The sequence below is a fragment of the Tachyglossus aculeatus genome, chromosome 3 (assembly GCF_015852505.1).
Source record: "Tachyglossus aculeatus isolate mTacAcu1 chromosome 3, mTacAcu1.pri, whole genome shotgun sequence".
Taxonomy (NCBI): domain Eukaryota; kingdom Metazoa; phylum Chordata; class Mammalia; order Monotremata; family Tachyglossidae; genus Tachyglossus; species Tachyglossus aculeatus.
Window position 1 is genome coordinate 51,191,708 of NC_052068.1, and position 16,197 is coordinate 51,207,904.

Genomic DNA, 16,197 nt, shown 5'->3' on the forward strand with positions numbered 1-16,197 from the left:
CAATCCGTATTTATTGAGCGCTTACTGTGTGCAGAGCACTGTACTAAGCGCTTGGGAAGTACAAGTTGGCAACATACAGAGACAGTCCCTACCCAACAGTGGGCTCACAGTCTAAAAGGGGGAGACAGCGAACAAAACCAAACATACTAACAAGGCTGTGAGCCCCTCGTGGGGCAACCTGATCAACTTGTATCCTCCCCAGGGCTTAGAACAGTGCTTTGCACATAGCGTGTAATAAATGCCATTAAAAAAAAAAAAAGAAAGTCGAGGAGGGGTTGGAAAGGGTGAGGAAGTTTGGGGGAGGGGCGAGGCGGGGTAGGGGAGGGTTATAATGGCCCGGCCGGGGAACCGGCGGAGGACGCAGGAGAAGAGGAGGGCAGGAGGAGAGGAGGGGAGAAGGGCGGGCTGCCTCCCGGCCGGAGAATCCGGGGGGGGTCCGGCATGGGGGCGCTGGTGCTGGTGAACGCGCTGGCCACGCGGCTGCTGTTCGTGCTGCACTCTCTGCTGGGCGTGTGGCGAGTGAGCCGGGCGAGGCTGCGGCCCCGCTGCTGGCTGCTGGCGCTGCTCAACCTGCCCCTCGCCCTGGAGACCGCCCTCACCCTCACCATCAACCGCGGCCGAGGCTACAAATGGTGAGACCCTCCCCGGACCCCCGCCGCCACGCGGGGGCCAGGGGACGCAGAGACCGCCCAGGGGAGGGCAGGGACCCCTTGGCGGGGCACTGGTTCCTTGGGCTCCTTGGGGGGCGCACGGGACGGCACTGGTGCCCTGGTGAGGGAGGGAGGGGGCAGGGGCAGGGCACTGGTTCCCGGGGTGGCATCACTTCCTGGGTACGGGGGACAAGGGAAGGCACTGGTTCTGGGGGCGCAGGGGAGGGCACTGGTTCCCTGGGGACGGTGGGCGCAGGGGAGGGCGCTGGTTCCCTGGAGAGGAAGGGGGCAGGGGCAGAGCACTGGTCCCTCGGGTGGCATCACTTCCCGGGTAGGGGGGACAAGGGAAGGCACTGGTTCTGGGGGGCGCACGGGAGGGCACTGGTTCCCTGGGGACGGGGGGCGCACGGGAGGGCACTGGTCCCCTGGAGAGGAAGGGGGCAGGGGCAGGGCACTGTTCCCTCGGTTACGGGGGACAAGGGAAGGCACTGGTTCCCTGGGGACGGGAGGCGCACGGGAGGGCACTGGTTCACTGGAGAGGGAGGGGGCAGGGGCAGGGCACTGGTCCCTGGATGGCATCACTTCCCGGAAGGGGGGGACAAGGGAAGGCACTAGTTCTGGGGGGGGGGAGGGCGCAGGGGAGGGCACTGGTTCCCTGGAGACGGGGGGCGCAGGGGAGGGCACTGGTTACCTGGGGACGGGAGGCGCACGAGAGGGCACTGGTTCCCTGGAGAGGGAGGGAGGGGGTAGGGGCAGGGCACTGGTTCCTGGGGTGGCATCACTTCCCGGGTAGGGGGGGGGGGCACAAGGGAAGGCACTGGTTCGGGGAGGGGGGCAGGGGACTGGTTCCTCGGGTGGCATTACTTCCTGGTTAGGGGGTCGCTGGGGAAGGCACTGGTTCTGGGGGGCGCAGGGGAGGGCACTGGTTCCCTGGAGAGGGAGGGGGCAGAGCACTGGTTCCCGGTGTGGCATTACTTCCCTGGTAGGGGGGACAGGGGAAGGCACTGGTTCTCTGGGGACGGAGGGCGCACGGGAGGGCACTGGTTCCCTGGAGAGGAAGGGGCCAGGGGCAGGGCACTGGCTCTTGAGGGGCCGGAGGGAGCGCAGGGAAGTGCATTAATTCCCGGTTAAGGGGGATGAAGGAAGGCCCTGGTTCCGGGGGGCACAGGAGGAAGGCACTGGTTCCCGGAGTGACCGCAGGAGAGGGCACTGGTTCTTGGGGGAGGGGGGTAGGGAAGGGCATTAGTTCCCGGTTAGGGGGGACAGAGGATGGCACTAGTTCCCTAGAGAAGGAAGGTGCAGGGGGAGGGCACTGGTTCCCGGGGTGGCATTACATCCCCGGTAGCGCGAGACGGGGAAGGCACTGGTTCCTGGAGAGGGAAGGCGCAGGGGGAGGACACTTGTTCCCGGGGTGGCATTACTTCCCGGGTAGGGGGGGACGAGGAAAGGCACTGGTTCTGGGGCGCAGAAGGCGGCCCTGGTTCCCTGGGGACGGGGGGCACAAGGGAGGACACTGATTCCTTGGAGAGGGAGGGCGCAGGGGGTGGGTAGTAGTTTCCGAGGTAGCAGCAGAAGAGGGCACTGGCTTTTCGGGGTGGGGGGGAGGGACGTAAGGGGGGGCATTAGTTGCCAGTTTTGGGGTGGGGGGGACCGAGGAAGGCACTAGTGCTGGGGAGGGTCGGGGGGCGTGCAAGGGGAGCCATCGGTTCTCTGAAGGGAGCGGGCACGAGACATGCACATCTTGGATTATGGGGATTATTATTATTATTATCAATAATAACAATAAGGGTATTTGTTAAGCGCTTACTATGTGCCAAGCACTGTTCTAAGGGCTAGGGTAGATACAAACTCATCTGATTGTCCCAAGTGGGCTCATCTGTTAAATGGGGTTTAAGACTGTGAGCCCTACATGGGACTACATGATGGATTATGTTGAAAGCAGTGCTTGGCACATAGTAAGTGCTTAACAAATACCATAATTATTATTATTATTGATAATAATAATAATGATAATCCCCGTTTTACAGATGAGATAACTGAGGCGAGAGAAGTAAAATGACTTGCCCAAGGTCACATAGCAGACAAGTGATGGAGCTGAAATTTAAACCCACGACCTCTGATTCCCAAGCCCTTGCTCTTAATTTTTTCATTTCTTTTTTTTTGCCCCGTTGACTCTGGCTAGAGACGTTGGAACATCTCCCTCTCCCTCTCTCTCGTGTATCTAGTCTCCAGGACCCCTAGGAACCCAACTCCTTTGCAAAATGCTTACACTTTTCCCAGCCATCGGATCCTGCCAGCAACCCATCTTCCCTGTGAACTGGGAAGAGAAGGAGAGTCCAGTCCTGCTGTAATTGGCAGCCAGTGATGGGATGGCTGGACTGTCTGGATCTTGACCACCTGCTCTTTCAGGATTTGATACAACCCCAGGGTGGTAGAGGGTCATAGAGGAGTGATGCCCCTTGGCTGAGGGGCCTGCACCAGCCTACCCATCTTGGCCCAGATCTGTGCCACCTCCTTTCTCCCTGCATTTCCCTTGGAACTGGATCCCTGCTCCCATCTCCAGGCCTAGTGGCTGCTGAATTAGATGTTTTCTGCCATCCTGACCACTGTCAAGAAACCCAGAACTTAGATCCTGCTAGGGTCTGGATCCAACAACATTCCTCTTCTGTTTTAAACAGGGATGGCTCCTCTTCGGAATTCCTGGACTATCAGAGGCACACAGTAACCCTGTATCAAAATCATTTTCATCCCAAGTGGTATCATAAGTTTTTTATATATGGGCAATTGTGATATGATCCTCAGCAGTCCTTCATTCTTTAATTTTTTTCTAAAGGCAGCCCCGCCAAGCGTTGGGAAAACAGAAACAATTATGAATCATGTTTTTGGGGGGAGGCTTATTATTTTTTTCCATTTTCCACATTTTGGAGGAGTGCTGCTTGTTTAATGGGTTAAGGATGGCCAGTCTTGCTTAGAGGAGATGACACAAAGTTTTCACATAGAAAACTTTCTCGATCATTCCTCAGATGTTTGTTCAGTCCAGCACTGGTTTAATGACTGAACGTATGAGAATTTTATCCTTAAACAAGAACATTCCTACCACGTGAGTAGTACAGTTAAAGGCTTAATAAATACTGTTACTACTACAGTTCCTTTGGGTCACCTGCCTCTTGGAAGTCACAGAATTCAGTGGTTTTGGCTGAATAATAACCCTGATTGAGAGAAAAAGTGCCAGAAATACTTTGACAATCACTCAAAGATTTATTTAGTTTAATTGAAGAAGAAATACCTTGAGGAAAAACTTCAGCCATGATCCTGAGCTGAAGAATGAACCCAGTAAATGTTACCTAAACTAAGAGCTATGAATCGTATAATAAAGGTAAAAATCAAAAGTGTAAAGCTTGATGAACTTTATATTCATTCATTCAATCATTTACTGAGTGCTTACTGTCTGCAGAGCACTATACTAAGCGCTTGAGAGAGTACAACAGAGCAATAAAGAGAGACAATCCCTGCCCACAATGAACTCACAGTCTAGCGCTCTCCTTCATATATTAGAACATGGGTGAAATTCACCCATAGGTGCGATTGAAAAGGCCAATGGGGAATCCACAGTTATGGCTACATTTTGCACACCCAAAGGCTGACCCTTGTGTGCAGTTATTTTTTTTTTTTTTGCATTTTTATGGAATTTGTTAAGTGCTTACTATGTGCCAGTCACTTTACTAATACAATCTAATCAGATTTAGACACGGTCCAGGTCCCACGTGGGGCTCACACTCATAATCCCCATTTTACAGGTAAGGTAACAGGCACAAAGAAGTTAAGTGACTTCTGTCACACAACAGACAAATGATGCAGCCTGGTTTAGAATTCAGGTCCTTTTGACTCACCCTCACCAACTCTGCAATCCCTCTCTCTGATCATAACCTTTTCACCTGCCTCCTCTCTCATACTCCTCCCCCAGCATATCTATATTACTCCCGCACAGAGACCTCTGCTCTCTTGACCCCATCATCTCTCTCAGCGCATCACACCCCACCTCACCTCCTTATACTCTCTACCCACTCTTGATGACCAGATTACTCCTCTCAACTCAACTCGCTCCCCTTTCCCTTCGTTGCTCTCGCACCACTACCACTAACACCACAGCCTTTGATCGCTGCCACTGTCTGCCTACTTCGCTCTTATGCTCTAGCTGGTGAACGCTGCTGGTGAAAGTCTGAACACCAAGCCAAACTTGTTCACTTTAAAGTTATCCTTTCCTGCCTTAACTCTGCCCTTTCCTTTGCCAAGCAAAACTATTTTTCTTCCCTTATTGACACCCATGCTCATCACCCATGTGTTCCTGACATTTGACTCCCTCCTCAGGCCCCCTATTCTTCCCCCTCCTCCATCCCTCACCCACAATGATCTGGCCACCTACTTCATTAGTAAAATTAACACCATCAGGTCTGAGCTCCCCAAAGTCACTCCTCCCACTTCTCCATTCCCCCAACACTCAACCCTCTCCGCTACTTTCCCATCCTTCCCAGAAGTGTCTTCGAATGAGATATCAGGCAAAAACTCCTCACCCTCGGCTTCAAAGCTCTCCATCACCTCGCCCCCTCCTATCTCACCTCCCTTTTCTCCTTGTACAGCCCAGCCTGCACCCTCCGCTCCTCTGCTGCTAATGTCCTCACTGTGCCTCGTTCTCGCCTGTCCTGCCGTCGACCCCTGGCCCACGTCATCCCCCTGGCCTGGAATACCCTCCCTCCGCACATCCGCCAAGCTAGCTCTCTTCCTCCCTTCAAAGTCCTACTGAGAGCTCACCTCCTCCAGGAGGCCATCCCAGACTGAGCCCCCTTCTTCTTCTCCCCCTCCTCCCCCTCCCCATCCCCCCGGCCTTACCTTTCATTCATTCATTCAATCGTATTTATTGAGTGCTTACTGTGTGCAGAGTACTGTACTAAGCGCTTGGGAAGTACAAGTTGGCAACATATAGATGGTCCCTACCCAACAGCGGGCTCACAGTTTACAAGGGGGAGACAGACAACAAAACAAAACATATTAACAAAATAAAATAGAATAGTAAATATGTACAAGTAAAATGAATAGAGTAATAAATCTGTACAAACATATATACAGGTGCTGTGGGGAGGGGAAGGAAGTAGGGCAGGGGGGATGGGGAGGGGGAGGAAGATTTGGGTGTCATCAGAGCAGAGATGATAGTTGAAGCCATGGAAGTGAATGAGTTCACCGAAGTAGTGGGTACAGATGGAGAACAGAAGGGGACCAAGAACTGACCCTTGAGGAACCCCTACAGTAAGGGGATAGGAGGGGGAGGAGGAGCCCGTGAAAGAGACTGAGAATGAACGGCCAGAGAGATGAGGAGAGCCAGCAGAGGACAGTCTGTGAACCCAAGGTTGGACAGAATGTTGAGGAGACAGGGATGGTCCACAGTGTCGAAGGCAGCAGAGAGGTCAAGGAGGATTAAGATAGAGTAGGAGCCACTGGATTTGGCAAGAAGGAGGTCACTGATGACCTCCTTCTAGACTGTGAGCCCGTTGTTGGGTAGGGACCATCTCTGCATGTTGCCAACTTGTACTTCCCAAGTGCTTAGTACAGTGCTCTGCACGCAGTAAGCACTCAGTAAATATGATTAAATGAATGAATGAATCTACATCTCCACCCCTGTTCCCTCTCCCTCCCTCCAGGCTCATATCTCCTCCTGCCTTCAGGACATCTCCATCTGGATGTCTGCCTGCCATCTAAAATTCAACATGTCCAAGACTAAGCCCCTTATCTTCCTTTCCAAACCCTGTCCTCTCCTTGACTTTCCCATTACTATCGACGACACTACCATCCTGCCTGTCTCACAAGCCTGCAACCTTGGTGTCATCCTTGACTCCATTCCCTCATTCACCCCACACATCCAAACCTCCAGGTCTCACCTCCACAACATCACCAAGATCCGCCCTTTCCTCTCCATCCAATGCTGGTTCAATCTCTCATCCTATCCCGACTGGATGACTGCATCAGCCTCTCTTCTGATCTCCCATCCTCCTGTCTCTCCCCGCTTCAGTCTATACTGCTTCAATCTATACTTCACTCTGCTGCCCAGTTTATCTTTGTACAGGAATGCTCTGAGCATGTCACTCCCCTCCACAAAAATCTCCAGTGGTTGCCTATCAACCACTGCATGAAGCAAAAGCTCCTCACTCTCAGCTTAAAAGCTCTCCATCACCTCGCCCCCTCCTACCTCACCTCCCTTCTCTCCTTCTTCAACCCAGCCCCAACACTCCGCTCCTCTGCCGCTAACCTCCTCACTGTGCCTCATTCTTGCCTGTCCTGCCGTCGACCCCCGGCCCACATCCTACCTCTGGCTTGGAATGCCCTCCCCTCCACACATCCGCCAAACTAGCTCTCTCCCTCCCTTCAAAGCCATATTGAGAGGTCACCTCCTCCAGGAGGCCCATCATCTCCTCCAGGAAGCCTTCCCAGACTGAGCCTCCCCTTTTTTCTCTCCTCCTCCCCATCGCCCCCCTCCATTCTTCTGCCCATCCCTCTTCCCCATTCCCCTCTCCACAGCACTTGTGTATATTTGTGCATATTACTCTATTTTATTAATGATGTTTATATAGCTATAAGTCTATTTAGTCCGATGGTATTTACACCTATCTACTTGTTTTTTGGGGGTGTTTTGTCTGTCTCCCCCTTCTAGACTATGAGGCCGTTGTTGAGTAGGGACCATCTCTATATGTTGCCTCTTTGTACTTCAAGTGCTTAGTACAGTGCTCTCACACAGTAGGCGCTCAATAAATATGGTTGAATGAATGAATGACTCCTAGGCCCTTGCTGTATCCACTAGGCCATGCTACTTGCAGTGCCTGGTACTGCTTTCACTTTTTCCTCTTGGTTTCCCGATTTTTATGGCTCCTCTGATCCAATAATGCCTCTCCTTTCCTAACTGCAGTGTGCCAGGTGGGATCTATTTGCAGTAATTAACTCCCAGCTTTCAGCTTGGATGCTTCACTAGCTGGGACTTTGATAGAGCACTTAATCTAGAGCACTTCTAGAAGGTGATCAGATGCTCATCCTGCTATCCGTAATTTTATTTATTTTTATTTGCTGTCTGTCCTTTTGTATTGATGTCTGTCTCCCTTCTTCCCACTCCCCAGACTGTGAGTTCATTGTGAGAAGGGTTCGTCACTGTGTAATGTTGTATTGTGCTTTCCCAAGCACTTAGTACAGTGCTCTGCACATAGTAAGTGCTTAATAAATATGATTGAAGGAATGAATGAGTCTGCCACCTGTGAAATGGTTCATGAACTCTGCACTTCCAAAACTAAAATCATTATTTCCTAAGTGTCTCAAAGTAGTTGGTTCTGCCTGGAATCTTTATCCATAGATAGAGAAGCAGCATGGCTCAGTGGAAAGAGCCTGGGCTTTGGAGTCAGAAGTCACGGGTTTGAATCCTGCTCGGCCAATTGTCAGCTGTGTGACTTTGGGCAAGTCACTTCACTTCTCTGTGCCTCAGTTACCTCATCTGTAAAATGGGGATTAAGACTGTGAGCCCCTCGTGGGACAATCTGATCACCTTGTTTCCTCCCCCAGAGCTTAGAACAGTTCTTTGCACATAGTAAGCACTTAATAAATGCTATTATTATTATTATTAAACAGAGGGGCTGGGAGCAGGGAAGGAGTGGATTCTGGATTCTTTGCTGAGGGGTGCATGCATTTCCACTGCCCAAGCAACTTTCTGTCTGAGTAAAAGTGATGGTCTATTTCAGTCCAGCCAATCTTCTTCCACTTTGACTTTTATTATCTGCTGGATCAAAGGTATTTATTGATCCCCTTCCATGGATAGAATACTGCACTGAACACTTGAAGGAGTACAATGGAATTAGTAGATGTGATTCCTGCCCTCAAGGAGTTTACGGACTTCGAACAGGAGGAAGTAATAGGGTATAAAGATATGTAGAGAAATAATACAAGAAGGTGTAATGCCGAAAAAGGTGGCTTGAAAATGCTCATTGTAGCATTATAAGGCAGGGAAAGTCTTGTGGAGGCACTGACTTCAAAAGGGCTTTAGCTATGGGGAGAGCAGTGATATTTTGGATGTGAAGGGAGAGGGAATTTGGGGCATGGGGAGAAGGTGTGAGCTAGAGATAGTAGTGAGAGACACAAACAATGACAAATGGAATATGCAGTGAAGTGGGAGAAGGGAGTGGATAAGTAGGAAAGAACTGATTCAGTGGCTTAAAACCAATCAGGAGTGTCTCCTTGATGTGAAGAGAAATAGGCAAACACTAGAGACGTTTGACGAGTGGTAAAAGATGTACAGAAAGATATTTTAGAAAGATGATCCAGACAGCAGAGTGAAGAGTGGGCCAGAAGAGACTGCAGTCAGGGAGATCAGCGAGGAGGCTGATATAGTAGTCAAGTTTAGCTAGAAAAGGGCTTGGACCAGTGTAGTTGCCATTTGGGTAGAGAGGAAGAGGTAGATTCTGGAAATGTTGTAGAGGAGGAACAAGTCAATTGTATTTACTGTGTGCTTACTGTGTGCAGATCACTGTACTAAGCACTTGGGAGAGTGCAACAGGATTTGGCAAGTTTGTATTTTATAGTTGAAAGGGGAATAAATCAAAGATCATGTCAAGGTTATGGTTTGAAAAAATGGGCAAAATGGTGTTGTTGTTAACTGTGATGGAGGAAGTCAGGTAGAGGAGAGTATTTGGGAAGGGACATAAAGAGCTTGGTTTTAAACATGTTGAGCTAGAGCTGCTGGTCATGTGTGTGTAGAAATGGCTTGGAGGCAAGTGGAGATGTGAGATTGCTGAAAAGAGAGAACACAGAACTAGTGAATGTAGATTGAGAGGATCAGGGGATCCAGAACAGAACCTTTAGGAACACACATAGTTAGGGAATGGGATAAAGAAGAAGAGCCTGCTGGAGGATTGAGAAATAAGAGACGACTAGGTCAGAAAAACCAAAATTGGTTAGTATTTCCAGGAGAGGGAGTTGCTCACACTAAGAGGATTAGGGTGAAGTCAGATTTGGCAAGAAGATCGTCAGTGACTTGGAAAGAATGTTCTGAATGAAGTGAAAAGGGTATAAACTGGATTGTAGAGGGTCAAAAAGGGAGTTGGAGGAATGGAAGTGGACAGACATGAGTTGATAGTGCAGTGTGGTCCAGAGAAGTGTTTTTTGGATGGGGAGGTGTGGGCCAGTTTGAAGACAGAAAGAGTAATCAGAGAGTGAGATGTCGAAGATGGTAATCAGGAAAAGAAGAAGAATGGGCAGAAGCGCCTTTAGAAAGGATGGGGCAGGAGGCTTAGGGAGAGGATGTAGATTTTGAAAGCCCCTGGGTGATCTCCTCTTGAAAGATAGCAAAGAAGCATGAGAAAGGGAATGAAGGGGTTGGGGGAAGCTGGAAAGGTAAGGGGGAGATTTGTGGGAGGCCTCACCTTAAGGGTTTCAGTTTGGTTAACAAAGTTGGCAAGGTCATTAAGGGTGAGAGAGTGGGGAGATGGGGATTTCAGGAGGGAGTTAAAGATCTGGAACAGTTAGTGTGGGAAGTGGACACTGGAGCTGCTGAGGGAGGAGAACTGGTTTTGCTGAGCAGATGAGAGAACAGAGTTTTCATATGTGAGGATGAATTTCAAGAGGCCTGTTCATTTTATATAGCAACTGCATTCACCAGTGCTCTAGTGACTCATAAAATAAAGAACTGGATATACTCTAGGGAAATGAAAACAGTGACCATTGTCCTCTAAAAGGAGGCCTGTAATGTTTCATGAGAAATAATGACTACTGGATAACCCTACACAATGTGTATGCAAAGAGTGGATTCAGCACATGTAGACTTCAAGGAACAGATGGTCATTTAGAAATGACTTGAAGGTGAAAAAGGACTTAGTTCCTCTGAATTAGTTATGCCAATGTATAAACTGCAATTAAGCTCCTACCATTCCTCTCCAAACTCCTTGAACAAGTTGTCTCCACCCACTGCCTCCACTTCCTCTCTTCCAATTCTCTCCTTGACCCCCTCCAATCTGGATTCCACCCACTTGGTTCCACAGAAACTGCCCTACGGTCACCAGTGACAACCTTCTTGCCAAATCCAATGGCCTCTACTCTAGATTAATCCTTTCCAATGTCTCAGCTGCCTCCAACACTGCGGCCCATCCCATTGCCTTGAAACAGTATTTAACCTTGGCTTCATTGACTCTGTCCTCTCCTAAATCTTCTCCTATTTAGCCATTCATTCTCAGTCCCTTTTGCAGGCTCCTCCTCTACCTCTCAACCTCTGTGAGAGATCCTCAGGGCTCAGTTCTGGGCTCCTTCCTATTCCCAACTATGACCACCCCCTTGGAGAACTCATTCACTCCCACAGCTTCAATTACATGCACAACACAGATGATTCCCAAATCTACCTCTCCAGCCCTGATCTCTCTCCTTCTCTGTAGTCTCCCATTTCCTCTTGTGTTCAGGACATCTCTCCCTGGATGTTCCACTGACAACTCAAACTTAACCTGTCAGAAACTGAACTTTTCATCTTCCCACCCAAACCCTGTCCTCCCCGTCTTTCCCAGCCTTAGACACCACTATTCTCTCTGTCTCGCAATGCTATAAACTTGGCATTATCCTCAACTCAACTTTCTCATTCAACCCACATATTCAATGTTACAAGTTTCGTCAGTTCTACCTTCACAGGCTCCCTAAAATCCACCCTTTCTTTTCCATCCAAGCTGCTACTTCACTAATCCAAGCAGTTAGCACATCCCACCTCCTCGCTGACCTTCCTGCCTCATGTCTGTCCTCACTCCAGTCCATACGTCACTCTGCTGCCTGGATCATTTTTCTAAAAAACACATTCAGCCCACATACCCCACATATCAGGAACCTCCAGTGAATGCCCATCCTTCTCCGCAAACAGAAACTCCTTACCATTGGCTTTGAAGCATTCAACCAACTGCTACCCCCATCTATCTTACCTCAGTGATTTCCTACTAGAACCCAAACCACGCACTTAGCTCCTCCAAAGCTAACCTACTCATTGAACCACTGTGTCATCTATCTCAGCACCTACCCCTCGCCCACATGCTCCCCCTGGCCTGGAACTCCCTCCCTCTTGATATCTAACAGACCACCACTCTCCCTACCTTCAGAGCCTTATTAAAATCCCATCTCCTCCAAGAGGCTTTCCTTAACTAAGCCCTCATTTCCCCTACTTCCCTCTCCCTTCTGCATCACCTGTGTACTTGCCTCTGTACCATTTTTAGCACTGGATTTTTACCCCATCCTCAACCCCAGAGCACTTATGTACATATCCATAATTTATTTTAATGTCCATCTTCCCCTCAAGATTAAAAACTCCTTCTGGGCAGAGAACATGTTCATATGTTGCATTGTACTCCACCAAGTACTTACTACAGTGTTTTGTGCACAGTAGGCACTCAATAAATACCACTGATTGGAAAAATACATTGTAAAGGGAAATATATTGTTATTTTAATGATCTTCATTCAATAATCACTAATACAAGCTGAGAGTGTGCTGTTATAAATTTAAAAATGGTGTTTGCAGGATCATGATCAAATATCAAGAAGGATCAATTTATATATGGTCTACTGATCTTGCTTCTTTAAATAAAGCAGAAGCTGCCACTACCTGGATCTTGGCAAAATATTTTGATTGGTTCAGAGATAGTTCTTCCAATCCTCTACTTCCACTACTCCTCAAGGAACTATTAGCAGGGAGATCTGGCTGATGGGAGGAGCAAGATCAAGGGGGAGCAGAAAGGAGAAAAAGCAATGGAAAGAGGAAGAGTTAGTTGGGAAGGCAAGAGAGCTTGGGGCCTAAGAACCCTGAGTCATCAGTGCAATTAGAGAAGAGCCACAGAGCAGCTATTGAATGAGGATTTTTGTAGAGCCAGAAACAGTGATAGGGTAGAGCAAGAATAGAGGTTAGCATAATAGTAGTATGTTTGTTCATTGAGTTTCTGCTTCGTGTAGTGCACTGTATTAGGTGCTTGAAGAGTACAACATAAAATGGTGACAGTACCTGCTCACAAAGAGCTTACCCTCCACTAGGAGACAGTCACAAAAATATTTTCAATTAGACTGATCAAAATAATTAATGGAATAAACTCATATGTGTGTGCATTTGTGTATATATAGAGACAGAGACCCATGAGTGTTGGAAATAGATATAAATGAATTTAAAAATGCTATAATTGGGTGAATGTGCTGGAAAATTAATCAGGGAAGCCTTGTTAAAGGAGGTAGGATTTTAGGATTTGGAGAATTATGGAGTTCCAGGTTGGGGAAACAGCATGACCAAGGGGGAGTAGGCTTGGGAGGAGCAAAGACAGTGGGATGGGGAATACAGGAAGAAGCATGGCCTAGTAGAAAAAACACAGGTCTGGGAGCAAGAAGACCTGTGTTCCAATCCTAGCTCCACTACTTGTCTGCTGTGGGAACTTGGGCAAGTCACCTCTCTGTGCCTCAGTACCTCATCTGTAAAAATAGGAATTAAGACTATGAGCCCCTTGTGGGACTTGATTATCTTGTATCTACCCCAGTACTCAGTAGTAGGCCTGACACATAGTAAGTGCTTAACAAATACCATTAAAATAAAATAGCAGGAGAAGAAAACAAATAGAAAATGAGTCTAGAGGGTGGAGACTCTGAAAGCTGAATATGAGGTGTAACAGGAAAGGGCAGAAGCACCCAGATCCTGCCCAGATATTTATCCTAGTCTTTAATGTTTTGCAAACTGTTTTACAGAGCAGAGTATCCTTCCTCTTTGCTGAATTGCTGGTTAAAATGGATCTTATTTTTTCCTTAAGAAATCACTAACCACATGTCTGATACATAAGGATAAAAAAGTAAAAGTCATATGTGCTATGAATGCAGAATAGATCTGGAGTATTGATAAAAGACATTGAAATAGTTTATATATGCACGGGGAATTTACATCTCTTTTCCAGACCACTGGTCCATGAGATCCCTACAGGCCTTTGTGATGATTTGAGATTGGAGATTCTGTTGACCCACGTAAAACTGGATTGACCCTTGATTGGACAGAATCCCCAAGGGCTCCCAGCACATTGTTACTTGACTGGGTTGTTGTGGGGTGAGTTGGTTACTTCTAGCCAAATGGCTCCCTGGGGATGTTGTTTTTTTGTTTTTAATGGTATTTGTTAAGTGCTTTTTGTGTGTCAAGCACCATACTAAGTGTGGGGGTAGATACAAGGTCATCAGTTTGGACACAGTCCATGTCCCACATGGGGCTCAGAGTCTTAATCCCAGTTTTACAGATTAGGTAACTGAGGCAGGGAGAAGTTAAGTGACTTGCCCATGGACATTCAGCAGATAAGTGGAGGAGTGGGAATTAGAACCCAGATCATCTGATTCCCAGGCCCATGCTCTATCCACTAGGCCATGCTGCTTCCTTTACTCCATCTCTGTACCTTCCAAAATGTTGCCCAGGTGTACACACACACACACACACACACCCCACCCCATCCCCTACTATTCTCGGCCTCAAACCAACACTGCCCTGCCCTGATCCTCTCTCAAATCAGCGTGGCCCCAAGCCAAGCTTCCTTACTCCAATTGGCTCAGAGGGCAACTTTGCCTTGGACCAGGGAGGAAAGCTTGGCATAGTGGGAAAAAAGCAACTGTCCTGGCATCATCAGCTGGATGTATTTGCCAGTGGTGTCTGGCCAGGATAATGGAAATCTCCCTGCTGTTGCCATATATCATCCAGTAAGGCCTTTCATGGTTTTTTCCCTGTACTTTCCACACACACCTCTGCACCCCATTCCCACTTTCCCCCATCTTTTAAAGTTGTGTTCCTGCAGCTCATCTGGCCAATCCCACACCCGCTCCATGTCAGTTTCCTCAAAGCTCTTCTCCACTTCCCCACAACACTATTCCTTGAAACCCCCAAAACCACCTAATTGCCTTTTTAAAAGAAAAAATAATTGCCCTACCTTGCCCTCCCCACCTCACCATGCCTGTCTCTGCTACTTGGCTCTTTTCCTTCCCCCTCTCCTGGCCTCTCCTCCCCCTGCCCCAGGGAGCCTGGGATGGAGGGAAGGACACAGCAGAGACAGGGATGGGGTGGGGAAGGTGTGATGTAGTTTTAAAAGCAAAAGGCACACAGACAGGTTTGGGTTTATAAGGCCAGGACTGGATGTATTTGCAGTTCGAGGACCAACATGGGGTGGGGTTAGGGGTGGGAGAAGATGGAGAGCCCCAGAATTAGAAGATTAAAGAATGGAGTTAAGAAACACTATTTTTTAAAACTGGGCAATAGCTAGCAGCAGTAGGGAGACTGTCACTGCTGGCCAGTAACATCTGGTGCATTCATCTTTCAGGCACTTTTTTTTTAATGGTATTTCTTAAAGCACAATACTAAGCACTGGGGTAGATACAAGATAATCGGATTGGACACAGCCTGTGTCCCATATGGGGCTCACAGTCTTAATCCCCATTTTACAGATGAGGTATCTGATGCACAGATAAGTTAGGTGGCTTGCCCAAGGTCACACAGCAGACAAGTGGCAGAGCCAGGATTAGAACTCAGGTCCTCTGCCTCCCAGGCCCATGCTCTTTCCACTAGGCTACACTGCTTCCTTTGAAGTTGTGCTTCCTCAAGCTCTCTAGTCCCAACACTGCTCTCTAGTTTGGTTCTGATCCAGGTGCTGACACCCTAATTCTGGCCCTAGACCCACGCTTAGGTCAGAAACTTGGGTGGGGGGGTTGGTATGTGAATTTAAACCCTGAAAATGAAACCCCAGAATATTGTACTCAAACCAAGAATGCTTCCACTAGTTTTTCCTTTGACAAGGAAGAGTGAAATTGTGGATACTCAACTCAACTGGCCAGAAGCAAGCACCATTTCACCTTGCCAGCTGGAGATTCATTATTCTGGAATCCTATAGGATAGAAAGCCAAAACCGGTGGCGTAACTTGGAAAGTTCAAGAAAGTTACGAGAGCGTGTTTTGCTTTTGCATCTTCTGTTTGTATCCTGCTCCATTATACTTCTAAGATATAAGTTTATATCAGAGCCATATTTTTCTTGTTTTCTTTTTCTGTTGTCTGGGCAAAAACCCAAGGAATCTGTGATATACCATTTAAGTAAAGTCAAATAGAAGACAATATTTCAGTTCTTAGGCAGCCAGTAATGGTAAAGTATTTCTCAGGGGGATCGAAAAATTACCAAGATTGTGACAGATCTGAAGCCTGTTCTTTTGAAAGCATATAGCATCTGAGAATGTACAGTAATCTAACTCAATTTTATGGGCAACAGTGCAGAATTCTAAGTGCTGGTGCTTTCTGCATGCCAAAAAGCCCCCAGATTATCACCACTGTTGAAATTCCTCCTCTTTCCAAACCCTTCTCTGTTCCATTTTTTAACAAAATTTATTTTCAATTAAGGTACAAGGAGTAGAAAGGCACAACAGAGAAACCAAGTATTTACCAGCTGTTTAGTCTTTTAGACTGTATTCTTTGTCTACACAGCAAGCCAGGAAGTGGAGTGGAAAATTGTAGG

General features: G+C 48.0%; 1 protein-coding gene across 1 annotated transcript in view; it reads left to right on the top strand.

The window, feature by feature from the left end:
• Positions 1-441: 441 nt before the first annotated feature.
• Positions 442-16,197, top strand: part of TMEM26 (transmembrane protein 26) — a 49,884-nt gene continuing 34,128 nt past the window's right edge. Inside the window, exon 1 of the mRNA XM_038743968.1 lies at positions 442-632. Coding sequence (XP_038599896.1) covers positions 442-632 — 191 coding nt within the window. The remainder of the gene's footprint in view (positions 633-16,197) is intronic.